General features: G+C 48.2%; 1 protein-coding gene across 1 annotated transcript; it reads right to left on the reverse strand.

Moving 5' to 3' along the window:
• Window positions 1-27,975, reverse strand: LOC118789539 (mediator of RNA polymerase II transcription subunit 14-like). Its single transcript, XM_036546010.1, has 31 exons — window positions 27,494-27,975; window positions 24,628-24,654; window positions 24,342-24,447; window positions 23,716-23,889; window positions 22,693-22,822; window positions 21,730-21,858; window positions 20,510-20,617; window positions 17,749-17,881; window positions 17,380-17,530; window positions 16,713-16,824; window positions 15,368-15,493; window positions 15,019-15,097; window positions 14,007-14,166; window positions 13,299-13,493; window positions 11,944-12,078; window positions 11,751-11,827; window positions 11,227-11,387; window positions 9,696-9,842; window positions 9,262-9,353; window positions 8,347-8,499; window positions 6,975-7,244; window positions 6,436-6,570; window positions 6,227-6,338; window positions 5,773-5,877; window positions 4,564-4,746; window positions 4,220-4,458; window positions 3,196-3,375; window positions 2,204-2,311; window positions 1,954-2,079; window positions 1,095-1,284; window positions 1-363 (listed from the first exon to the last, which is right to left on the reverse strand). The coding sequence occupies exons 1-31, from the start codon at window positions 27,664-27,666 to the stop codon at window positions 290-292; spliced, it is 4,290 nt and encodes a 1,429-aa protein (XP_036401903.1). The 5' UTR covers window positions 27,667-27,975; the 3' UTR covers window positions 1-289.

A 27,975-nucleotide genomic window follows, 5' to 3' on the forward strand; every position in this document is an offset into this window, starting at 1 on the left:
CAGAAAAATATAATTTATTGTTCATCTCATCAAAATTATTTATGACTGGCATTCTCAAGAGTTGCCACCTGCAGTTGCTGCTTTATTAATTATAAAATGTGTTCTTAATAAAGAAAAATAAAGGGATTCACAGCCAACAACAGACTGCTTCCCTTTCTTGTCTGTACAGAAATTTGCACACTAGAGTCAAGTAAATTCAATAGCTGCAGCTGAGAAGAGGTGTCTACTTGGATATCTAGCAACCAGTGTATAGTTTCCCCGAGTCAAACCGACGTAAGAAGATGCTGTGTTATGGGCGTCCACCAGGGGGCAGCGTGAGGCTGGCCATGAGATCATGAACAGAAGCAAATATTGTGCATTCACCTGAGGAGAAAAAGACAGATGAGGGTAAAGCAAATGACGAAAAAGGGGGGTCATAAAATTTAAGTGCTCATAAAAACACTGACCCAGACAGAAGTCTTTAAAAAGGCGTGTGTCTGAAGCCTGTTTTGCTCCAAAGATATTGCTTTGCTCCCCGCCTCCCTCAACACATACAATGAAGTGCTTAATCTTTCCGCAGAGCTTATTATTTTCACCTTTATATTCCCTCCATTTAAAAGGCAAGTTGCTCATCAAATGTTGGCTATTGTTTCAAATTAGCAGATTTTATTTCCGTCTCTGCTAGAATGAGTTTCATCTCGATGAACAACTGCCTGCAAAACGGATCATTTCTCCCAGAACACAGCTATTACACATACAGTACCAGTGAAGTTTGGACACACTTTTCTTTCTTCATTTTTACGATGTACTGCTTTTTAGAATGATAGTAAAGACATCAAAGCTATGAAATAACACAAATGGAATTATGCAGTAATATATGTACCTTATATATTAGATTCTTTAAAACAGCTAAAATATTTTTTTAAATTAAAACTTTTTTGGAAAGAAATTCATACATAGGCATCAACTTCACAATATACTTGTCTAAGAAACAAATTTGTTTCCCATTATCTTAATCAGCTGTGTCCAGATTTTTGACTGGTACTGTATACAGACACAGCTGTTAAAGTGTAACCCCAGCGGATATGTGGTGTCCCCCGACCCCCCCCCCTCACCCTGGCGCGGCGGGTGCATCTCGCTGAACCTCCTGAGGATGCTGCTGACCATGAGGGCGGCGGCGCCCGAGGCGCTGGGCTGGCGCGGGATGTCGGCCTGCTGGGTGAGGCCGGTCGCCATGTCGTACACGATGGGCACGATGATGCTGACCGGCTCCTGGGGCACGGGCAGCCGCTGCGTCAGCTGGAGCTGCGGGGGGGGGGGGGGGGGACATGCACAGTAAACCAAAAGCCTCCTACAGAGATCTTCCGCGCTCACCTACACACCTGAAACACCAACACCTAATGCACTTGCTTATGTCTTAATTAATGTCTTTGTTTTCCTTAAAAAAAAAAAAAATCAAATCTTCAGTTTCATGCAATTGTATCTCTACTACCTAGCTTGTAGCTCATCTGTCCAACTATTGAAAGTTGGTGATGCAGCGTTTGTAATATTGTTACATGGCTATTTGCTTGTGTTGTACACTGCCTCACTTGTAAGTTGCTTTGGATAAAAGTGTCTGCCAAATGAATAAATGTGGAAGTAACATAAATGTAACCGCGCTCAGCTAATGTGCAGCACATCCCTTCCCCGTGTGGACCCGAGCCAAGCCAAGCGGCTCCACCCCCGCGTGGACTCCACACTGCGTAGCGCGGTTAAGCTCCGGGGCGTTTTCGCCGCTTTTAAGCGGAGGCAAAGCTGTAGCATCCATTACCAATCTCATTTGTCCAACAAATCCCATTTGTCATGGCCGCTGAGCGGTTTACAGAGGAACATACATGGGCACAGGGAATTAAGCGATGCTCTCCCTGGGCACGAGCTCCACCGCGCCCCTCCCCGGACTCCTCGCGTGCCCCGCGGTGGGGTGGGAGTACTTACAAAGAACAACATCTTGGATTTGAGCACCACGGCGATGGTCCCCGGGGGGGCGATGGGAGGGGCGCTGGGGGGGATGGTCAGACAGAACTGCACGTTCCACTTGAGCTGGGTGGCCTGGTCTGGGAACTGGGGAAAAGGAGGAGAGACATGGCGTTACTGATGGAGGAGGACGCCATGTCTGCGCACACGCACACGCACACGCACACACAGTATTAAAGACAACGGGACACCATATCTGCACTCCACTCACCAGTTCTAGCTTCATGATGCGCACGCAGTCCCTGAGGATGTTGGTGGGAGCACCCAGCAGCTTAGTGAAGGCATTCAGAGTGTTGTACTTAAAAGGAGGGCCAGCAACCTTAGAATGGGGAAGAGCACAGAGGATGTTAGCTCAACCGGACCCGCCCTGGACACTGCACAGATGCACCGATCCTCATTTTATCTGGATGGGCTAATAACACACCCAGAACCTGAACTGAGAAATCCTGACCACACGGATAAAGATCAGTGCGTCCCTGCAGCTTTGCCTTTACGTGACACGGATATCTTGAATATGCGCCTCATTCTTGGAATGCTGGGTTCAGTTCAGGACATCACAGAATGTGGAACTGGGAGCACCATCTGCTCTGAAGGTAAGGAACACCACATAAAAGAATCATTTTTTGCAGGAACTCCGCTTTAAAATTTCATTGCATGCTTTCATGTGACGGGAACGCCTGGTGGGAGATCCATTCTGGATGCTTGCGTAGCGGATTACTGAGAGTCGGAGCACAGGCGCTGAGCACTCCCTGCTGCTTTTGCCCCCAACACACACACACACACACACACACACACACACACACACTGCCTCTCAGCTCCTTGACAGAAGGACACTGAAAGATTGAATGATATCATCGCCTCCCTGCAGCTCAAGCTGCCCTCTGTCTCTTCTGTCTGCAGGACGCAGGCCATGTGTGACATCAGAGTGCTGGCTCAGGGCTGTACCATATGGAGGGGAGTAAAGGGGGGGGGAGAATGTGTGAGAAGTGTGTCATTCAGGAAATTTACTCTTGTACACCCCCCATGCATTACACACTCTCACAGCAAGAGAGGACTTTGGAGGTTAATATCATAAGTCATAAAAATAGCCTTGAGAAACGATCTGGATTTAGTGTATGTCTGACAGCCTGCGCAGGATGGCCTGGCCTGACCGTCTGGCGGCTGCGTGCGGCGCCGGAGCGGGCCGGCCGCGCCGTCTCTCACCCGGGTCTCGAAGAACTTCTCCAGCATCTGCAGCTCCTCCTGGGACCAGGGCCCCGTGTTCTCGGGGGTCACCTTCAGCTGCAGCGTCTGGTAGGTCTTGGGGTTCAGCGCCACCCTGCACTTCAGCACCTCCGTCTTGAACATGATGACGCCGGGCTCGTTGGAGGTCAGGATGGTGAGCTGCAGCGGAGGGAAGGGGGGGGGTCTGAGTGAAACACACAGCTCCTGAAGGCGCTGCTCTGCCTCTCAGCACGTTTCCTGCGTGTTTCACAAGGTTTCCTACATCTACTAATAAATGTTTCACCGTAATGCATTTCATTCATGTTTCCTGTATGCACTAATAAAGTCTCACTTGTGTTTCAAAATGTTGCCTACATTCCCTAACCATGTACTGGATATTAGCAGCGGTATTTGTACAGCTGACAGCATTTGCTTGGTTGCACATGGACACCCTGGCGAGCTTATTTTCTTAGGACTGCTCACCAGTGAATTTAGTGTTAGGTCAAACATTTACCTTTAAGCCCATGTTTAAATGAAATATCTGTAATCCACACAGCTTCTGGTTTTAGCATCCATTTCCAGATTAATGCACACCCACCCACTTCCATTCTCCCAAATGGTTAAACTAACAAAGGCAGAGCTAATACAGTGACTTGTGCGACCTCTGCGCACAAGAAAGGAGCAGCCCTGACAAGCAGCCCAATTATCAGCACAGCATCAGTTCCACAGGACAAGGGGCTGCCCAATAACAACCCACCCTGTGAATCAGACGAGGGGGTGAAGGCCTGCTAATGTGACCACAAGATTTAACAAAGTTTCAAAGCATAGAGATAATATTAATATCTTGCAAAGGCAACAGACTATGTAACATGGGGACAAGTTGAAGAAAGAAACATACAGGAAATGAGAGGAGAGATGAAAACAGAGAAAGCAAGAGAGAGGCAGAGGTCAGCCGGAGAGAGGCATGAACCACCCATGCCGACAGACAGACAGCCCCCTCGCACGGACGGACAGGCAGACTCACGCTGGGCTCCTGCTGGATGATCCTCTGTAGGTGCCTCCTCATGATGACGGAGCCCAGGAAGCGCTCCAGCGGGGAGCACAGGTAGCTGCCGGCCAGCCCGGGCACCAGCGAGGGCGTGGGCGAGGGCAGCAGCAGCACGTGCAAGGCACTGTGGGTAAGAACGGTGGGGATGGAGGCGGCCCAGGAGCGCTGAGGTAGCTTACGGGGAGGGAGCATGCTGCTCGGCGTCGCCTGGGAGCCTGTTGTGGGGGGGGGGGCAAGAAGGGGCACAGAGGTGAGAAGGTGTCACGCTGAAGGGGAAAAGGAAACTGTCACCGTGGGTGACGAGCCGTGCGTGCACTTACTGGTGCCGGCGCGGGGGGAGTGGGAGGAGTCCGGGATGGGGGAGTGGAGAGAGGGGTTGCCTGGCGACATGCCGTGGATGCGGGCGCCGGGGGAGGGGCCGGGCACCTGGGGCGACCCCGGCCATGTGCCCGCCCGCTGGCTGGGGGAGACCATGGCATAGGGCGAGCTGGGATCCAGAGCTCCTGAAACATAGTGTGGGAAACAAGCAGCATTAGAATTATCATCATCATTAGCATCATTATCATCACACCATACTTTTTTTTAACATATTGAGGGTCAGCTTCAGCCAGTACTAAGCATGTTCTATGCATCTATACTTTCCTTTCTGACAATTTACCATTTCAATCAGCTCATCAAAAAAGCTTTTCATTACTCATCACCTGCACCCAATGCAGCAAACCCTCCAGAAAGCAGCCTAGTGACCTCACCTACTACCTAAAGGGAAAAAAAGTGTGAAATGGTCTGGGCTGAGTTTCAGGGGAACGCAGAGACGTTAAGAAGAGTGGAATGATGGTAGATCACGTATGGGACAGATGGCACACACTGCAAACTCCCCGGCACTTCTCAGCTAAGACACAGACCTGGCATGCCAATATCTTCCAGCTGCTTTCGTCCAGACCTCCCAGATCAGACATGCTCTCTCCTGAGAGCTCTCACCACAGCAGCTCTCCAATAAGGACACTTGACTTTCACGCCCGGCGTCATTGAGGAGTCCTGAGTGTCTAAACTCACTGTGATCTTTTCCTGAAGTTTAAATTCAGCCAGTACAAAGTAGATGTGCCCTTTAGAAAAAGGACTGCAGTACAAAATGTCATCTTTCAAATATGATATGACACTGATATTAAAGCGGTGTGGTTCATTGAATATATCAGTTCATTCATGAACCAGTATAATCCACACTGTTAGAGTTCACTTTTTCTTGATCTGTCTGTGTTAAACATTTCAGAAGCAATCACTTAAAAGGGTGACATCTTGGTTATTGCAGCAATTCCCTCAGGCGTGACAGTGACATTTGCCGCAGCAGAAAGACACAAGATTCACAGCTAAGTGCCCACCTGAAACACAGGAGTTAACAAATCCATCGACTTGGTCACAGCAGGACGACACACGCCCTGAGAAGCTGTGGCCCTCGGGAGGGAATAAGTGAACTGATTCCTCCTTGGCCTGGCCTCGGCCTCGGCCGAACCCGCCGCTGCTCGTGCACTTACCGTGCGGGCTGGCAAAGCTGGAGGTCTGCCCCATAGACATCCCCAGAGAGGAGGGAGAGGGGGCCCGCAGGGCACCGCTAGGGGAGCTGGCTGCGTGGATGGTCCCTGCACACAATCAACCAGTCAGTGGGCTCCGCCACACACCACCAGAAACGCCACCTCTAACGCAGGCGGAAGCAGCGCAGCGGGAATGGGGGCCGGGGCGGCCTGTGTCGGGTAGGTGAGGGGGGCGCGACATGGCTGCGTTCAGTGGCAGCAGAAGCAAGCCACGGTGGCATGAACACACTCACGGGCGCACAGTGGGCTTGAGGGACATACACATTTCAGGGCGATGGGAGGAGCAGAGCAGGGCACTTCCTGTGCTTTTCAGCGCTCTCATCGGCTGCTGAGCGAATGTGGCGGGAGACGTTAAGCGGGGGGCGCTCTACACGGGGAGGCGGGGCCAGCTTCTTACCTGGAGACTGGGTGGGCATCATGGAGGGGGAGGGAGCCACGCCGGGGTGGTAGGGGGTGGGTGGAGACGTGAGGGGAGGATAGACTCCGCCCCCCGCCTGCTGCTTCACAAACTGGGGAGAGAGAGAAAAAGACAGATCAGGACATGCGATTGCAGGCCACACGGTACGGCCCCTGACTCCTGGCTCCGCCCCACGGCAGCCTGCTCACCTGCTGCTGGGGCTGCAGCTGGGACATGAACGAGTCCAGCATGTCCCCGCCCACCGGCGACGGGGGGTTGTCGTCCTCGTTCACCGAGCGCCGCCGTGCGTCCTGGCTGCCGTCCACGAACATGTTGAGGAACGTCTGCCCAAGGAGGGTGGGGCACAAACAAACAAAGGCGACAAATAAAAACCACACCTGTGGCACACTACCACACACCCATTGCTGTCATTTCATTACATTATCGGCATTCAGCAGATGCTCTTATCCAGAGCGACTTACATCAATTATAGGGTTTTTTTTTTTTACAATGTTATCTATTTATACAGCTGGATATTTACTGAGGTAATTCTGCGTTAAGTACCTTGCCCAAGGACAAAGCAGCAGTGCCCCAGTGGGGAATCGAACCAGCGACCTTTCAGTTTGAGTCCTGCTCCTTAACCACTATGCTATACTGCCGCCCCATTTCCAATTTCAGTAGGAAAAGTCTGTGTATCATTAAAAAAATAAGTTGTCGGGTGCGTTTGCGTGTGGAGCAGCGGGTGCACCTTGAGGCCTGGGGCCGGGTAGAAGCCCTCCACGATCTTGGTGTTGTCGAAGAGGCTGTAGGCGCCGTCGCGGACGGCCACCACGCCGCGGCTGCGGCAGTAGATGTCGATGCAGTACATGTTGCGGAAGGCCAGGCGGATGTGCGTGGGGGACTGGGGCAGGATGGAGAAGCACTGGTAGGCCGTGTTGGTCCTCTGGGTCAGGCCCAGCATGGGCACCGTGGGCAGCTTATTGATGGCGGTGAGAGGGGCCTGAGTGTCTGACAGAACCTGTAGTGGCCAGGAAGAGGAAAGTTGTTAAATGTTCTGTACCACCCAACTCCTCAAATAAATGGGTCTCATTAATCAAGGTGAATGTTTCATCCAAATGAGCAGAAAGACCCAAAGTGTATGAGACATTCTAGTTGTAAAGCAATTCCTAAACTATAAGAGGTAGATGCCGGGAAAACCACAAAGAGTCCCTTTTCCCCTCCTTCTCTAAAACCCTTTTCGATAACATTTTGTTCACACAACCACCTGGATCAAAGATGCCCTCCAATGCACCCATCTCTTCAAGTATGAATTACACATTTTCAGTTGTGCAAACAGCAGTCATCTAATTTTCACCATGATATCGTTATACCCACGCATTAGTGAGCAGGGCATAATAACCCCTAATGCTTGTTATTAATAAAATGTTTAAATAAACTAGCACTCATTTAGTGGCATGGCAGCTGTGCTTCCGGAATGGTGGCTGGTATGGAGACTGGGGACGACGCCTTGTGTTTTGACTGGGCGCCAGTCGGTCGTGAGGGAGGGCTTTTCTTTTTAAAAAGCCAAAATGGAGGGAAACCGGGATGTGTTGGGATGAACCGGGGACCTGCCTGTCCTCCAGAGAAAGCTCACCTACCCCTATCTTTGCCCAGGCTTTTTTTGTTTTCATGTAAGACTGCCGTGCTTTCAGAAAACTATCACATACAACTGAACTAAGCTCGACAACTAAAACCGCGGAGCCCTTCTCCGGCGGAGCGGCGGTTTGGACTGGCCCGGAGAACTTACGAAGCGACTTGGTGAGGGTAAGTTCCAGTTTCGCCATTCCGGGCCAGCTGTCTTTTTGTGTAAACGAAAATCATACCCCTCGCCTAGACCAATCGTGCCCACGGCAAAATATACTGAAGTGAACTAACCATTTGTATTATAAGTATAACAGGCATATCACATAGTCATATACTATAGAATGGGTACAGTGTACTTACTTATTTGCTATTTATGCTCTCAACTGTAAATGCTTTGGATGCTTGGAATCTACAAAGCCACAATTACATCGACACGTTAATTTCGTCCCAGGTCAATACCACATGCTGCCATGGCGACAGACCCAGGTGTGGCGTACCTGCAGGAGCTGCACCACGCTGGGCGTCTTGTTGAACATCTCCTGCAGCTGGTGGAGGATGATGTTGTGGCAGTTGCTGCAGCCGGAGTTGGGCCCCACGGTGCCCAGGGAGATGTGGAAGCGCCGGGTGGCCGAGTTCCACTGGATCGTCACCTGAGGGGGGGCGGAGAGCAGGGAGGTGACGCCGCCGGGCAGAGGCGGGGCCGCGAAGCGACGGCAAGCGTGCCACAATGCGTCCAGTCGCAGACAGCTCAGAGCACCCAACAAACACCCTAAAATACCAGCAAACTGATGCCAGTATTCACCAAATTCAAACAATGGCAATGAGTGGCGTGGGCAAACAACCTGCCATGGTGATAGTGTGAAACTTAGTCTTGGGGAGGAGGAGGAGGAAACACAGCAGCCTTTGTGATCGCTCTTCAAACCACGCGTCCCACAGTGAGGCTTCTGTGCTGGCTTCTGGAATTTTCCAAGGACAGAGGGCAGGAATTCTGACCCTGCCCTAACCTCAGACACAGCCACGTTCACAGAGCTGACCGGCGAGGGCAAAAATGGCACGCGCCACACCACGCCACGCGCTTCTCACGGACAAAGACGAAACGAAGTCCTACTCAACACCACACCCTCTGCTCAACACTCATCAACTGCTTCTCTCTACTTCCGCAGTTCACAGGCTGTATTCCCTTCTCATGACTCCTGGCCAAAGAATATTTTAAGTGCTTCTGTGAACATGCGAGGGATACTGTTGGATACTCTTGTATTCAAAATGGACCGCAGACAGATCTGTGATAGTACTGGAGTTGTTTTCAGCAGGTGAACCCTGAGTGGTTTGGATCGGTCTCCAGTGAGTGTAGAGATTTCCACAGCTCGATTCCTCCTGAATAAAGAGAGCCCGTCCCCAACCCCAGCACTCACCGAGCTCCCCTTGGTGCTGCCGTAACACAGGACCAGCTTGCGGTAATTATACAACCGGATCTCCGCGAAGAGGCTCAAATAGGAGGGCATGTCTGTGGGAAAGAGAGGGAGACAGGAAGAAGGACACCTTCAGAAGCTGTGGAGGACCGTGGAGGATGCCGAGTTCTGGCTCTGTTGCCATGGGAGCATCACACGCAGGCATCTCTGCTCCCAGCTGGGACAGGTTTATCCAGTGAGTCACCCTCAAACACAGAGTGAAATACTGTTTACATGAGCAGATAGAGGAGCTGCCAAATAAGCACATCAAACACAGGAAATAATGCAATGACAACAGCAGACCTTTGCAGGTAGGTGTGCGCCAAGTGAGAGCTGTGTCTTCCCGCGACCCTTAGGTCTAGCGGCATTTTCGATGGCGAGAACCCTTTTCCCCTCACCTGGCAGGGCGTGGGCGAACTCCAGCACGCACTCGTACAGCTGGCTGATGCTGGCCCAATCGTTGAGGAACATATCCACCACCTTGCGCCCGCCCACGGGCTCCGACAGCGGGCTCTCATAGGTCAGGTACAGGTGGCGTGTGGCGGCTACAGACATACACACACACACACACACACACAGTACAATGGTGACGTTACATTACAGTTCAGCAACTTAGCAGACGCTGGCATCCAGGACGACTGGATAGTCCATGAGCCCCTCTGTCTGCTCACAGAAACACTGATCTTGTTTGGTCTGACACTGCCGCTTATTCAGCTTGAAACGGTTACACTTTTGTGCTGGAAGTCGCTCCGGATAGGAGCATCTGCTAAATGAATGTAATGTAATGTTATGATCTACAGTGATGTCAGATCTCTGCTCCATTTTGCTGTCCTCAGCCCTGAAATCCCTCAGTTCCAGTTCCACTGACGTTTGCTCACTGAACATAAAACACAACAGGCAGAAAACGCTCTTCATGGTTAGCTACACCTCAGTGTGGCCCTCACCCACTCATTAAGAGATCCCTGAAGTGTGACTGGGTGACTCTAGTTCTTCAATGCATGAGATACACCCCGATCGGCTGGAAAGAGCGTCAAAAGGATGTGAGGTTCACTTTATTTAAGAGCCACCGGGACAGGAGCAGATTATAACATTTAAAATAGGGGAGCCTTTGAGCCCCCGGAGGGGGGCTGGGGTTGATTAATTCACCAGCGCCGCTGACAACAAAGGGCAATCTCGTCAGGCACGCTCCGGCAAGGGGACATCCTGGGCGCACAGGAAGCCGACCCCGGGGAGCCGCATATCAAGGAAGTAGAAAGTGAAGGAAAGGTCTTCACGTCCCCCCGCACCCCCACCCCAACCCCCCCAGCCCCCGCTCCCCTCCCCACTGACAAACCGCAGGCTCGTTCCGTCTCCCTGGGAAACGGAAAACCTCTGCCGGAATCCGGTCTGGCGCCCGCACAAAGACGTGCATTTATTTGCCGTGGACACGGAGACACACACACACACGCAAGTCTGTCCTCTCAGGGTACAGACCACCTGCCTCTGCTGTTCCCTCAGTCTTTTCTTTCAAGCCAAACGTGCAGAGAGCTGCCTCTGCTGATGTCAGAACAAGCAGAATGTACGATTACAGAGGAGGAGGGGGGAGAGCTCTGGACCGGGTCTCAAACCACAGTCAGCTTGGTATGAAACACAAACCCCAAAGAAAAAAAAAAGACACCGATGCTTTAAACATGGAGAAACCTGATACATTGACAAGACCCATATTATAATTAAGGACACAATCTGAATTTGAACAGTATGAACAGTAACTGCCCTTTTAACGCTTTCCACATTTCCTAAAGCAAGGAATAACTTCTCATCCTTTTCGATTAAGTTCCTTGCAGAAGGCACACAATGGTAACGGCTTTGTTAGCAGTGGGTTGTGAAGCCGTAGAGATGAGCTTCTGTTAAGACAAACCCCTGTCGTAACACAGACAGAGCAGCGCTGACCTTGCTCCTTGCTGGAGGTGCTGGCGAGGGGGCAGTTGGAGAAGACCAGCTCTGCCACCCAGGTGCGGTTGTTGCGGCCCTGCAGCCGGAAGGTGCAGTCCAGCAGGGAGCGCTCCAGCGCCCTGCGAGTCTCCTCACCGACGCCCCGACAGGGGGGAACCCTGGGAAAGGAGGGCAGAGCGAAACAACTCCTCAGCACGAGCACACACTGCGTTCTAGTGTCACACAACAGGTCCACGTCACTAACCACTGGTTAAATGCATGCTAATTGGCATCTTAACAGGCTCTTTCTCCACACACCATGCTTGAACCTTGGTCTGAAGAGCCAAACAGGAAAAATGCTGAGAAGTGAGAGGGACACTGGGAATACTGATGCTCCACAGGTACAGCAATGCCAAGAAATGAGAGGGACACTGGGAATACTGATGCTCCACAAGTACAGCAATGCCGAGAAATGAGAGGGACACTGGGAATACTGGGGCGGGCCAGGGGGGTTTGGGGGATGGATGGGTGGAGGCTCTTACCTGAGGATCCGCACAGCATGGCTACAGCCGTCCCCCTCCACTTGCACCCCCTGGTGTGGGATGTCCATGCTGGACAGCTGGAAGCACAGGCAGCCAAATGAGAACGCCGCTTTACTGCATTACTGTACTAATGTTTAATACATTTTCCAACCTGGCAACCGAGCCCAGGGAGGGCCAGCCAATATCCCCTTACTTCACAGCGTAGGCTGACGAAGGGCATGTTGCTATCGCACATGGCCACCAGGTGGGCCAGCACCTTGTTGAAGGCACACATCTCCCCTGAACGCTTGGGTTTCTTAGGTTCTATGGTGCCCTGATCCCCAGACAGCTGTCAAAGGAAAAAAAAACCACACACAGAGGCGGCAGTTATAGTGAGTCATTTTATCTGGCCAGTTTAGATTTATCAAATGACTCAGACTTGGAAGCCACAGCTGCAGCTGACAACCCTTTGTCAAATAACACTCTGGCTAATTTTCTTTTGGAGCAACGTGTATTCCCTTGAAGACTGCGGCACAAATCATCTGTATGCCAGCGGTATTACGATCCAGAGAATTCTGGCATTCTTACCCCAACATCAGCCTTTACCCTAGCTGCTGTTAGCACATCTGATACTGCCAGATGAGTCAGAGTACAGATATAGTGCAGGGCTTATAGTCTCCCAGCAACTGGTTCTACACTGCACTCAGACCACCCTGGACTTTGGTTAGAGCTCAGTCAATTATCAGAGGCTGCTGGATGCTCATGTTCACACACAGCATTGTGCTCACTGTGCTAAACAATTCACCACATGTGTGTGTGCACGCACATATACACGCATTTACATGAATACATAGCCCAGTAATCAGCCATGTATCAAAAACAATCTCATGCACATAGAGCATATACATATGCATATAATTTCGGTCGCTTTCTCATACAGAGGTATTCACAATGGTTTCAGTCAGGGACTTGGGACAGTATTAACTTCTCTACATAGGTGCTAGAGGTTTCCAGGACAGAAGTACTGTCACAGAGACTTCAGGTTAAATCAGCTTGGAAGGACTGGCTGGCTGACAGGAATTTTAGCGCCTCACTGTAGTCCCTCGCCTGTCAAAGGCAGCCATCTTGTGTCTCAAACCTGCTGTCAGGCTGCAGAGTGTTTCGCCGCCGGTAGACTAGCTGCCTTGGTGCTACCACATTGCACACACACAGACACACACACCTTGCTATGGGGACATCCCACATCACTGTCAGGCTCACTGAAATCAAAGGCTCAGAGGCATCTCACAGCTGCCAAAGCCCAGAGCTGCTTCTGCATACATCTAACTCAGGCTTTCAGACCGCATGCTTTCTGAACAAGATCAAGGCTTTAAGTAGAGCCTGGCCTCCAGCACATCTCTACAAAGATGTATGAATGGGGATTGCCAAATCAGGATACCCAGCTTTAGACAGGTGTTTTGCCAGAGATGAAGCCCCAGTGCAGAATGCAGCAAGCGAGACGTGCAAAGCCTGTTTACTCAGGGATGTCCACAGCTTATCCACACAGTTCCAAGTGGTGCTGTGCCCTACCTTCCTCTTGCTTCCTGGCCGGGCACCCTTGCTCAGCGCGGTGTCCAGCGCCAGCTCCTCCAGGTTGGGCTTGAACTGCTGCAGCAGCTGGGCGCTGGGCGGACCCTCGTCCCCCTCCAGCTGGGCCACCGACAGGAAGTGGTACTTGTACTCCAGTTCTGTGGGGCAACCGGGCACCTCAAACATCTCCACCACCTGCAGGACGAAAGGGCAGAGAGGAGGGCTAAAAAAAATCCCAGCTATGTCTGACGCACTGCGGCAGGGAAAATGAGGAAGAAATACTTGCGCGTGCTAACATCAAACATTTCTCTGGAACTCTGTACACAGTCACACATTCAGTGGCCTGAAAAACCCCTCAAGCCATCTCAAATGTCCCTCAAATTTTAAAAACTATTTTTTGGTTACTGTCAAGAAACTACAATATAAGATAGTTTCCATTTGTTTAACACATTTTGTGGTCACTGCATAATTCCATTTGTGTTATTTCACAGTTTGTCTTTACCATTATTCTAAAATGCATAAAAAACACTAGGTGTGTAGGTGTGTCCAAACTTTTGACTGGTACTGTAAAAGGCAAAGCGCATCTACAGCAGATTGGGATTCTGTGGGTCCCAGACATCTCACAGGACTGTGTTCTGCCACCAAGGAACAGGCACAGCAGGAGTCAGAGCAGCTGTGAGGAGAGGCGGGAGGGGGGGCGGGGCTTACAATGTAATACTGCGGGAGGCGGGTCAGCTTGATGAAGAGGCAGTGTTTGGACAGGCTGCCGGCGGGGTGGGTGGAGGCGTTGGAGAGGTGGAGGGTGTCGCTGCACGAGGTGGGGAGGTGTTTCACCGATTGCCTGCACCGCTGCTCCCCCAGCCAGAACCTACAGGCAACGACAACGCAACCATTACCATCTCCCGTTACTACAATCATCCAGAGACACTGCAAACACCGTCACAATCGCTAGCATCACATTACTACAAGCAGGTACACACGTAGCATCACAACCATAACCAGCACACAAGTTATGCATGGGACTAATACCTAGAATTGTATTTGGTTCAACCATTTCAAATGTTTAACAGATGATTTGAAAAATACCAAGAGCAAAAACGGCTGACCACTTCAAACAATTCACTTAAAACACAATTCAAACCATTGTCTTTGCAACCATAGTTTATATCACCAACATCATGACATTGAAAATATTGCAGTATTGGAAGCTCAGCAGAGGAATGGATGTTAGGGGCAAAAGAGTGACAGAAAATTAGTGATGTCACTTGGCAAACACTGCACTCCCCTTTATTCCGGCTAAGATTCCCCTCTCACAAATGACAAAAGGACAGTACCGCTTCCACAGAGCTCATGTTTGCTTGCTTTTACTATACTCTAGCTTGGCTCGTCTAACCTTTGGGTCTATCAAGAACAATCATCTCTTTCAAGTAACACTTGCCATCAAAAAGGGATTCCCCCAAATAACTGTCAGTGGGACAGCTTTTCATTCACCTGCTGGAAGGAGGTGCGGAGCCACCAGTTACCACAGCTGCATGGCCCAATACAGTGCAGCATCTGAGGGACACATACCAGCTACAGGCAATGGTCTCCCATTGGTGTTGGCAGCCCATTAATTTATCCCCCCCACCAATCAAATCTGGACATAATGCAGGCCAATGACACTGCCTCACGGGCCGCACTGCTCTGATGCACACAGAGCGCTGTAAGGAGAGCCTCTTACTTGAGCTGCTGCAGCCAAGAAGTGATGCGCTTCATGTCCTCATTGATAGCCTTCTCAATGTCGTCCAGCATGGCCTGATCTGGGGGTAGGCAAACAGAATTAGCAGCACCTCACTGGAAACGGGGACCTACAATCACAGTCTATTCATTTACGTAAATGAGGACTTGATCTGATCTACCCAGCCTACGCTTCAAACAAAATGAAATAATCAGCATGCCCAACAGCTTGCCCCCCTACACGGTGTCTTCTGAAAAACATTCAATAAACAGATCTATATTTATCAGGGTCTGCGCATCCACAGCCTTCACCACACTCACAGTCCTCAACGATCTTCAGTTTTGAGGCTTACCGATTCCGTAGAGCATCGGCTGGAACATTCCGGAGTGCAAATCGACGAATATGTGCAGACACTCTGAGCGCCCGCAGGGCTCCAGAACAGGTATGACCAGGGTGGGGAGTGCGGCTTCTATGAAGGCTGAGACAGGAGAACACAGCTTCAGTACACACTGCAAGCCAGTGTTCGCCCCTACCTATTACCTCCCAGTCTCTGAAATACAAGTCCCACACGGTGCCATTTTGAATATGAAAACTCCTGGGGTCTCATTCACCCCCAGGCTTTGTGCCCTAATGTCTTCTGGCTGCATGGGGATCCTTAGCCATTTTATACAGGGCACAGCACTGTACTCAACTGTATAGCACCTCCAAAGGTAAGATACCTGTAGCCAAAAATCAAGGGATAACTGCATATGTGTAGGAACAGCACAACTACACCGAGTAGGTCTCTTTAACAGAGGAGCTAAATAACTTTAAGATTTAACAGAGTTTCGTGGTGAATGGGAGTGACTTATTATCTATTCTACGCCCTCGGCAAAGACATCAAAACAGTCTTTTAACACCCTCTCTCGCCTGAACGCTGCATTAGTCAGGTCTTTCAGAGGGTAGAAGCAGCCATTTTCAGGTCACTTGCAATTACTGTCGACCAGCCCACGCTTACAGAAAAGAGCTTGCTAGTAGGTTCCACACCAATTACATTACCTTAGTGCTGACATATTGGCACAGTTCTGTCTGCCCAGCAGACTGGCATATATGAATATTGCACTTTGGAAATTTTTTTGCCTATGCTTGTGTATCAAAATTACTGTTGTCATTTGGTAACTTCTGTTGTCAAGTTCATACTGTTATTTTATGAGGGATAAATAACTGTGTCACTCTGAAATGGCATTGCAATATGCAGTTCTCACATTCACATGCAAATCTATATCCCAGAGGACAGTCACTGTGCTCATCCAGTAGTACCATCATTCAGCCACCAGGAAATGCTCCTACACACAGCATGAAAAGCGTGTGAAAGTGGGAACACTCGGGAAAAGCTTTTTTAGTAATCAGCATGCTCTGCTTAAAAACTGTTACTCACAATTCAGAATGGAATTCGAGAGTATTGCGCAACTGATGAATGGCATCCCCGTTCTTGTCTTTTTTTAAAGATAGCACTTGGATATTCTTGCTGTTCTGGCTTAGTAAGCACACTGCTCTGTCTCAGGCACCTTTTACTGGGTTATAATTCAAACACTGACAAATATCGCAGCTTTTGTCCCCCTGCAACTGGAGATGCGAGCACTGCTGTGTGGAACTGAAATGGCTGCACGGTGATAATTTGCAGAGAACACTGTTGGCCTGCTCGCGGTGACACTCACAGTTCTCATTGGGGTTGTAGCTCTTCAGTATGGCTTTGAGCTCCTGCAGTTTCTGATGGGAGTGGGCGTGGACGCTGTCAATCAACAGCTTCTCCACTGACAGATGGTCGATCTGCAGGAGGACATGATACTGAGCACAGTGTTGAGCCATGATCACAGACAACACAGTGTCTCCGTTCACGAGAAGGACCCCTTTTGTGTTTTCCAGAGCTGTGTGTATTTCAGAGGTATGTGAAACAGCCCCACCCCCCATTACCTGAATGTTACCATGCCAACTGCTACATTCCCTCATGGGAAACAAACTGGACACATTGTCACTGTGTACACAGTGTGATTGGGTCTGGGTCAGGGAACACAGTCAGAGAGCAGGTATGTGGAAAGGGCATACCAGTGCCATCTAATGCATCCCCCCTCCCCAACAGATGTAAAAAACCACCAGAATAGGTTACATTACACTACATTCATTTATCAGACGTTCTTATCCAGAGCGACTTCCAGGACAAGAGAACAGAACTGTACCCATTCAAGTTGAATGAGCAACAATGTCAGACCAGGCTACCAACACTCCCAGACCAGTAAGTGTGAGCATAACACTACACATATATACATTGATTTCTTTACATTCAAAACCATACATTATTTTATTATTAAAGAACCCACCACTCACCTTCATGGCTCTCTCCATTAGTTTGGAGTCAAGGGTGGGAAGCGGAGGCTCATGGGATATCTGTAGCGGTTTGGAGCCATCTGCCTCGTCAATCCTGATATTGACCTTGTGGACAGATGCGGTACCAGTCTTCCGGCCCAAGACCTGTTGGCTGCGGCAAGAACAGCACATGTGAGCACAGGACCTGGTGTGGCTTCAACCAACGAGCAGTGACAACTTCCCTAAGCACTCTCATGGCCTTACAGCAAGACTTTGCTAATACCTCATCCCTCAACAGCATCCAGTCAAATTTCTAAGTTAATTTAATTTGAAACAAAAGTGAAGTGAACTTCCTCCAGTCGGAGTGTTTCAGTGACGGTGACGGCTTACTTCCAGACGCTGAGGGTGAGGCACTTAGCGGGAATGTAGCGCTCCACCTGCACCAGGTCGCCCCAGCGCTCCCGGATCAGCATCAGGGTCTGCGAGTGCAGCACCTCCAGCTGCAGCGACAGGCAGAAGGAGTCTGAGGGAGCTGTTAAGGACAGGCAGGCGGCAGACAAGGAGAGCACACACACACACACACATGACCAACGAGCCCACAAACTCCCACTCAAACTGAACCAAGAATGGCTAACCACAGCAACACCTCACTAAGACCTCACACTCACGTTCGTCATCCCAGATGTCTTCCCAGACATTTTTAATGACCCCACAGCTGCTGTAAGTCACCTGTGCTCAAAGTTCCAGGCTGTAGGCCTTCCTACACCAGACTGACACAGAACAGAGTGCCAGCTTCCTAGATACAAAATTATTCCACAAGCCCAAGCAAGTAAAGTGGAAGTAGGAGTGCTTACTCTGCTGCCATACAGCATTAGCAGTCTTGAAGTCTGCATCCACCTGCCGGAAAAATCTGACACCTCTCCAAACACAGCTCAAACGACAGCAAGCCAAGCGAGAAGAGTCCAGAGACTCTTCCAGAGAAGCGTCCAGCAAGCCAAGACAAAACTCATTAGGAGAACTAAGGTAATGTTCTCACTAATATATGGGCTGAGAATTCATGTTCAAGGTGATGTGGACAAAGCTTTGTATGTTTTAAAGATGCATGGCAAAATATCAGGACAGAGAGATGACTTGACAGGGGCAAATCTAAACAACTGAAAAGAGATTACAGAAAGACAACAAGTGGAGACACGAGAAGTGAAAACGAAAAATGCATTCTGGGAAACAAACAGATGTCTACATCCTTTACTGTAAGCCAGATATGCAAATAATCTGCCTCATTTGCTGCCGCCTTTTCCGGTGTGGTGCCTCCAAAATCAGACTAATGAAAACACTAGCACCATTTTGTCGCCTTCAGCGAGCAAACACACAAATGTCAACTAGCGGGTGACCTCAGCCATTAAATTACTTATATAAACTGGGTGGTGTGGGTGGTGCCAAAGAAAAGTTAGACAAGATACTTTGGGGTTGCAGCACAATCGATGAGAGAACACACAAAAATGAATGGAATACCAGTGCATGGTTAAACAGATTTTTGTAACCTAAGAGGAATCTACCATAAACTTGTAACAACTTGTATACTATGGACAAGGGGATAGTGGGAAGTGCAAAACAAAGATGAAAGCGTCCGTTCACCGCAACAGGTTTCTGCACAGGGTCCCTCTCGTTAACGGTGCCCAATGTCTCGCAGGTCCTCAAGGTGAAGTGGAAAACGGCAACCGCAACTCATTAGCATTCGAGCGGCGGTGAAGAGGAGGCACTACAAAGAACTTCATCAGACAATCAAGGAGGCCGAGGCATACCAATCAGCTTGTTATGGTGCGTCTCCTTCAGCCGGGCCACTGTAACAGGCAGCTCTGGCTCCCAGCTGTGTGTTTTTAAAGCCTACTGCCGAGCACCGCTCTCCGCAAATGCACCCTGCCCTGGGCAAGACTTCTCAGCCAAGCTCCGACAGCAACATAAATACTGTACTGCCGCAGTACTCTTTCCAACGCTCCTAGGATCAACTTACCAAGGAAACTGGAAATTTAAAACATTTAATGGCCATAATTTCAGTGCACTGGGGCCGTATTAATTATTAATGCCGACAGCGCTCTCTTTTCCTAACATATGGAGTAATAAAATGAAAAGAAGAAGCTGCAGAGAGAGCACAAGGATTATGAAATAATAATACCAAAAAAAATCTGAATAAAGCAATACTAAATACCAGACAATAAAAATGCAATGAATAATACGGTTCTGAACACTTTGTTGCCTGGTAGCCTAACAGAGGATCCACAACAAAGTGCACTTTGTTGAGGAAAATGAGTAAAAGCATGTTCACTAATCCAACCATGTGTTGCCATAAACCAGGGTTTCGGTCATTTGGACGGGCAAGAAAATGCCTTGGAGACTGTCATTTAATCTTATGCAGAATGCAGCACTGCACAACCGTACCACAAATCTGAGGAGCGAAAAACTCCAAGTCTAGCCTGAACAGCTGGATATCTAGCTACCCTCTTCCTTCCAATGACCTGATGCAGTGCTATCCTCTCACTCTCGGTCTTCTACCTGTCCCTCACAATTCACTGCTGCACTCAGGACAGGGTCAGGGCAGACGGAACTCTATGATAAAATACATACGTATAGAAACTACAGCAGGCTAAACGAAGCACCTACAGTGAAATGCATTGTTAAGTGTTTAGATGGTTTAACAGATACAATTTTTAAAAAGCCACAAGGGAACTGGAGGACACACACATCAGCTGAATTTCCCTTTGCAATATAATGAGAATCAGAACAAAACAATACGAAGAGAATAATCGTATGAATAGCAAAGATTTGAACTACTAGTAAAGATTGACTGTTTCAAACACATTCTTTGTCATGATTTCAACACTTAACTTCATCAATAAAAATTCACATTCAGTTACATGAAAAGTTCAGTTTGGCTTTTTACACTATTGGCTATGTGTACGAAATGTTTTTCAAATTTCAGTGATTTTGATAGCAGCCGGCTTTGAAAGAGGGGGGCAATCATATTTGTTTACTGGGATCAAACACATTATCGCAATTTATACCCTTCTCATTGGGAAATTGAAAGACATGAACGTTCAAAGAGAGGCCAAAACATATCAAGTTTGTGTGCAGTGCAGCAGGTTCCCAAGGATACGGAGGCAGTTGTACATGTCCTGCAGGGGTTTCTCGTCGGCGAAGAGGCGGGACTGCACCAGCTCGTGGATGAAGTTCACCTGCATGCTGTGCACCAGGGCTCGGCCATCTGGGGAGGAGGAGCCAAAGACGTTAAAAACCTCAAACAAGCCCAGCAGAATAAGTCAATTACCAGTTTCTTCCAGTTTATTGGCTGACAAACAGTGCATTCTGAGCCTGCTACAATGTAACTGGCCAACCAACTTCAGCTGTAAAGAAGGTACTAATGGTTTAAATCAAGCAGAGTTTTCACAAAGCAGGAGTTTACAATGGAGAAATCACTAAGCCCTCACAACAACAGTAATGAGGTCTGAGCATTATCAGTGATGATTAAGGTGTGGGAGCAATCAATACACCAGGTTTTACAATAAGCTAAGGCCGATAGAACAGTTAATGCTTGGCATTCTCGTCTTAGTTCTCAGACACAAAGAATTACACTGGCTCTATTGACAGTGCTGTTGATGGCCTACAGTATCTTTCCCAGGGTTTTACACAGAGTGGTTTCACACACAGTCCTTCAGAGAAATATGAGCAACATTGTCATTTGTCACCAGCCACCTTATGCTGTGTGTCTGAGGAGACAGCTGATGACAGGGTCTTCAATTCTCAGTATCACACTTCCACTGTGCCAAATTAGCTGAGCGCAGCCATGGGGTATGCTCAGATCAACTACAGATCTAGAGGACAGCCGACCAGGCCTGGGTACAGTAGCTCCGAACGGCAGCATTAATGCAATCCTAATGACACATCGGGGAATAGACTGCGAACTGCTCAGTGCAGCATTTGCCATTAAGTGTTTGTGTTTAGGCAGGTTAACAACTGAGCGATGACCATACATCTCTGCCTTTGCCCGAAAGTGCTCTGTTGCAAGTGTTCAATATCCACACAAACACTAGCCCATTATCCACTTGTCTTTCTGTTTCATGGTTCATCCATTATGCATGCCATTCTTGTCTCCTGCAAGACTTGGTAGCATAAAAGCACCAGGGCTGCACAGTGGAAAACTGGGTAGCCCTTTCATAATCAATAGAGCCCAAAGCCTGCAGGTATGTGCTTCTCATGGGCAATAATAGCACAAATCAACAGGAAACAAGGCAATGTCCTCTAGGCACAGTGTGGTATGTAGTGGAAAGGCCTTTCCAGAGGAAGCCTGTGCTGATCTCGGGTCAGTCAAAGCCTCACCTCCCGTCTCTTTGTCCTCCACCAGGATCTCCACCTTCAGGAGCCTCCACGGGATATCTGGATCATCCCCCATCACAGTCAGCGTGGCCTCGAACTCGCCCTCCACCCTAAACTTTACCCGGCCGTTGGCTTTTCGAACATGGCACACACACACACACACACACACACACACACACACACACACACACACACACACACACACATCACATGGCTCATTAGAGTACACTGAAACTTTAGACATCTCCTGTGAGTATACATTTCACTGTGAAGAACCCAAACAAAGACTAAGGACGTGTTTCCAGACTTGTCAGAAGTATCAGGATACAAGAAACTTTCGACTAATGCTCGCAACCTCACTTGAGCATTTAGTGGTGGAATATTCAGTCAATATGTTTATGTGAAACAGCTGTGTGCAGAAAAATCAGTTTACAAAAGGCAAGCTGTACCATGCAAAGGAGCTACGCTCTGGCCACAGTCAGACTTGTATGGAATGAGAATGCTGTCAGTTACAGTACAATTCAAAAGTTTGAACACACCTTCTCACAGAAGGGTTTTTCTTTAGTTTTACTATTTTTCCACATTTTAGAATACGAGTAAAGACATCACAACTGTGAAATAACAGAAATGGAATTATGCAGTGACCAGAGAAGTGTTATCTCTAAATTCTTATATTTTAGTAAATTCTACTTCTTCAAAGCAGCCAAAAATATTTTTTAAAAATTAGAAAGAAATTCATACACAGGCATCAACTTCACTATTTACATTTGTCTAAGAAACAAATTTCAAGCATTTAAGCAAACACCTTTAGATCAAAATGTCTTTGAAAGCATGTTTCCCATTATCTTAATCAGGTGTGTCCAAACGTCCGACTGGTACTGTACACGTACATGTCATGGACTCAAGCTATTGCTCAGATTTACCACAGACATCCCATAATGATGAGCCCTGCTGCATGGCGCTTACCCACGGTGAGATTGGCCAGCTGGGGGGGCAGGTCTGTGGTGACCAGCCGATGGCGGAGGATCTGGCTCAGCTGGTTCAGGGTGCTCTGCTTCTCTGCTTTGGTGATGGGGTCTGGGGGAATGATCTTATCCTGCAGAGACGCCACACAGAGGGTGTCAATGGACTGTCCCCCTACCCGGCGCTTAAAGTGGAAATTCACGCTGCGAGAACAGAGGGGTCAGCCCGGAGCAAGAATATCATAGGCAAAGCTATCAACATGCAGGTGGTCTGACCCGAAGAGGACTATTGCCAACATTCGCCGACACGGTCAGGGTTTGACTTGTGACTGGTGATTGTGATGAGAGAAACTAGGGAAGCTAAATTTGCCCGCGCTGTTGTTGCCCGCTCATAGAGGGCCGCAAAATAATATCCGCCCACCCACATGATATCATTACTGTGTGCAAAAGAGGGAATGAAGCTTTCGCTAAGTGATCACTGAGAAAACAAGACCAGGTATTTTAAATGTCTTTGCTGTGGGGGGGAGATGGGCCGAGACAGAAGTCACATGCGCATCACATCAGTACGCTGTCTGGATAATTAGAGCGAACTAGAGCGAGTTCCGCCTGGCAGCTCTCCCTCAGATAGACTGTCATCTCCCACTCTCCGAGCTGTCTGCCTCACCACTGCAGGTCTGTTATGAGAGCAATCACCTGCTCCTACACTGTCTCTTCAGGGGGTCTCCTGCCTAAGTGCCGTTCTGCCTCGTTATCCTGTATGTTACTCAGCTCCTTAAGAGCGCTTTGTAATTTTGTGGTGCTGCAACCAGTCACGAAAGGCCAGCTCAACAGTGTAAGAGAGACGGAGTTTGCCTGTGAATCTCAGCAAGCTTTTGTTACACCCATTTACCACAAAAATAAGATCTTCATTACAGTACCCCACACAATGCCTTTGTGTCAGTGTGGGTCTGGAAATGTATACCCTCACATGTGCCCAGAAGCTGTAGGGCGAGACGTGCAGCACAGCGCCCCCTGGCTGCCAGCTTACCCTGATGCAGGTGGGCAGGCGCTGGTAGGTGCCCGTGGTCAGCACATCTATGGCGAAGGGGATGGCAAAGCTGGGCAGTCGGGCGTGAACCAGGGCGTCCCTCGCCAGCGATGCCAACCGGTCCGCTGTGTCCACAAACAGGAAGGCCTGGTGGTCCAGGAAGCTGGAGATCATCTGTTTCCATGCAGACAAAAGTAAAACAGGGCGCCGTATTTCTCAACTCTGCAGATCACAATTATTGCGCAGACCAGACACGTTTCCATCCAAACAGCTCATACTTAACCAGCACTGGGCAACCACCTGTCCACTTCCACTACGCAAACTAAACCAGGGCTGGGAAATCACCTCTCTAGCTCTGTTAACCTCTACTTTGACAACTACTGCGCAAGTATAGTGTACTGACTAAACCAAGACTGGTCTGCAAACATTACCTCCCTGTCATGTGGCGCCATGAAGCAAGGATGAATTTCAGCGCAATTTACCCAAGGGCCTTTGGGTAAAAAAAAAGCAGTTTCCTTTCACAGCCTATCTAGCATGACAGAACTGATAGGTTTGTGAAATGCGCGGGCGGCTTGCTGCCTGCACGCTGAAAGAGGAATGCCCACTGCGCTGAGCGAGACGCATACCGCACACTTCTCCACCTTCCCAGCATTGCTGGCCCACTTCACGAGGGCCAGGAGACGCACGAAGAGCTGACGGGTCCGGCTGGCAAACTGCACAATCTCAATTTTCCTGTGAGAAACAAAGAAGGTCCACGCAACAAGAGGTGGAAATGATGAAGATGAAATCATACTCTGTTGACTCATATGTAAACAATGGGCAACAGTGAGGCTGAATTTGAATTCTCTTAATATCATACTTTCAGGCTTGCATCTGCAATTATCATACTCTCATACAGGAAGAAAAACTTACCTTTCCATATCTGTCTTCCTGGGAAGTCTGTAAAACAAAAATGCAAATGGAAATAATTAAAAATAGCACCTTGTGTATAACCATGATAAAATGACATCATATTCTTGAACATAAATGGTTGTAAAAATCAGAATGTGGTGTTATCTGCAATTTCCAAACATACAAGCACCTGATGGCCTTAATAATAAAAAGGAAGTGACAAAGATTCTGCAAAAGCAAAGCAACCTAGAGTCAAAAACTGAAAACTTCAAGCCAATTTCACATCTTTACTTCCTGTCAAATAAGACAACAAAAACCCTCTCCACTCTCTCCCCTCAAACATTATTTGCTAAATGCTTAAGTCGGGGCTTCCACCTGGGGCCAGTACTGAGGCAACCAGGGCTGACCAGGACATAATCAAAACAGGTCACGTCTCCATCCCAGATGTCCTTGATCTGAGCAATGCGTTTGGAACCGATTACCATCAAATATTAACAAATCATCTCAGAAGTCTTGAGGCTGGAAATGCATTACCTCTGAGTTCGGTCCTGCCTTACAGAAAGGTATCAATCTGATCTAATTTAGTATCAAATGAGTCAAATGTGCCTTCCCATAATGCACAGGTCTAGGACTGGTGCCTTTCATTACATATGCTGTCAATCAAACATCAAAGAACAAACATTCACTGTCACAGCACAGACACCCAATGCAGTGCATCAATAAAACAAGATTAAACACAGTAAGTCATCAAATTAAAAGCCTTCCTCAGAGGGCTATGTAAAGGTTAAACTTTCATGTCAATCATGGCCAGATTTTCCACTGTATTCCATTCCACTGCTATTTCTTTTCCACAAGTAAACATTTATGGAACTTATCACATCCATGTTTGTTCTGTATAACTCCACCTCCCAGCTGTAATAACAGTATGGCACTATATCGGCAATTTCAGTGTTTTACACACTACACAACTGTTCTCTGACAACCATTGTGAAGACTGTTATACCAAATAAATCACAACGCCAGGATACAGGCCTACAAAAAATATTCTTTATGTATTTACAACAACATTCTATACCAAAGCCATGGTTCTGCACACAACATACTGGTTACACACAGCTTATGCAACTTTCCTGCTCCTTCACACAAAGGAAATGAATCTACTTTGACCCCATTAGTGCAAATGCGGCTCTATCGTAGCATGGCCTCCTCCAGAACATGCATTTCCATTTAATCCAGGTAAATGTGACCAGCAGTTGCCTCAGTAATGGTCGGTATGTCTTCCGCATGCTCCCCGCTGGTAAGCACGTCTATTTCAGTTCAGTGATCACTTTAAGGCTATTCTAAGATATGTTTTTCATGCTGCTTATTTTTAGTCAAGCATTTCATCTTCAAATAAAAGGGTTTTAATTATGTAATGTAATCACTTTTTTGCTTCTTAGGTTATATAAATACCCTAACCAAGCTAGCAAGTGTAATATGTAGCTACATTTTAAATCACATATTCTGACTGCAAGCAAACATTAGCTGCCGATGGCTAGTTTTTGTTACACACAAAACTCCTGCTCCATGCATCAAACACGAGACATTCAAAACATTCTGAAAGTTGCAAAACCTTCAGACAGCCAATTGAAAGACTGTTTTTTTAATGCAAAATCCCCAGGGTAAGCTACAGGGTCACAAACAGTCAATGAAATGCAAACTTCAATCTTGAAACAAACTGGTAGGGTACAGTACAAGGTACAACTGAACAAACACCCCCCCTACAGAGAAAGAGACACACTCATACAGTGTGTTCTGGGAAACAGAGTGCACCCCTTAATGATGCAAGCAGACAATGAGCCAAAACAGCTTCTCGTGTGTGGTGCTAAATGTGGTCAATGCACAGATTGTGCTGGGTCAGACATCAGTAATATGGTTGCATGCTGCTACAGGAAAAAGAACTGACCATGAATGATTGCCCCCTTATAACCCCCAGTATGCAGCATTAATTAGGATTCAAGTTCATGATGTACAACATAGACATGTTGATGATGCACAACATAGCCTATGTGGTGCCACAATAATTTAAAAGAAAAACTGCCAGTTTAACATAGACATTTGAGTAATAACACCACTCAAATAACCACTTTAGAATTAATGAAACACTGAACATTACAGTCTGCCAGTGTCCATCTACATGGGTCCACGTCTGTAAATTCTTATTAAATATTAAATACCCCCATGCTATCAAGAAACTGAATGTAAACACTGACAGACGCAGTACTGTGCTGCGTTAACTGTCATGACGTGTACCTGAGCGTTATCACAGCACCTAATGAAGTGCTTTGTTACTCATTCTACTTGGCCTACTTCATTTACAGCTTTGAACAGAAGAGCCCAGCACTTTTGGAACTTGTTGCTGTAGGTTACTCTACTTCAGCAGACCATTTCACATAGCTAGCTATCTTTACTAGCTGACTAAAGAGACTGATCCTAATTCACTGGTTCCGTTAAAAAGAACGTTAGTGTTTTTACCCAATGCAAGAGATACCAAATGAGAATTCTTCACGAGATCGCGTACGATAGTCACTGTTGTCCAGTTCTGCAACTGTTTTGTTAAATGTCATCATCCTAACCAGCAAACGTGCCATCAGCTACTATCCTTTAGTTTATAATGAAGATGAGCAAATGTAACGGCATCAATGTTTGTTAAAGACAGCAGTGGATAAATGGGACGGGAAACCCCAGTGCACAAAAAGAACTAACACTATACTTGCGCTGTTGGTATGTTGGAGACGACTGGCATTCTCTGACGGCAACGGTGAGCAAGCCCTGACTTAAAGAATTTCAAGATCTACCTGTTGTTACTAACCAGCCAGCCAGACGAATTAGCCGGGTTCATACTCACAGTTCAGCCAGCAGTGTGATTTCATGATAGGTTCTCTGCAAGAGGAATTCTATCAGCAGGCTGAGTCGGACTCCCTGCGTCGCTGGTGCGCCCGGTGGCGGGGGCAAATGCGCTGTGGTCGGACCTGCGACTGGAACCAGCTGGCCATCTGAAGCAATCTGCACTGGAGCCATTTTAAATAAAAGCCTGGAGAGCTGTTCCTGAGTTTGTTAACTAGCTAGTTAGCTAACTTGCTACACAGTCTATGCAGCTAGCTAGGAAGCTGGATAGCTAGCCAGTTTGATGGACAACCGATGGAGAACAAAAAGAAATGCAGTTCTGCCAAGATCACTTTGTGTAGATAGTGATCCACTGCTTTAGCACGTTGCCTTCTTCAGTCTTGGCCGGACCCTAGCGGCTTCGCTCCACGAAAGAGCCGACATGCACCGTTGTTTATGAATGTTATTTACAAGCGAGACTATCACTCTGCGACCCCGCCATCA

Source organism: Megalops cyprinoides, chromosome 14 (genome assembly GCF_013368585.1).
Source record: "Megalops cyprinoides isolate fMegCyp1 chromosome 14, fMegCyp1.pri, whole genome shotgun sequence".
Taxonomy (NCBI): Eukaryota; Metazoa; Chordata; class Actinopteri; order Elopiformes; family Megalopidae; genus Megalops; species Megalops cyprinoides.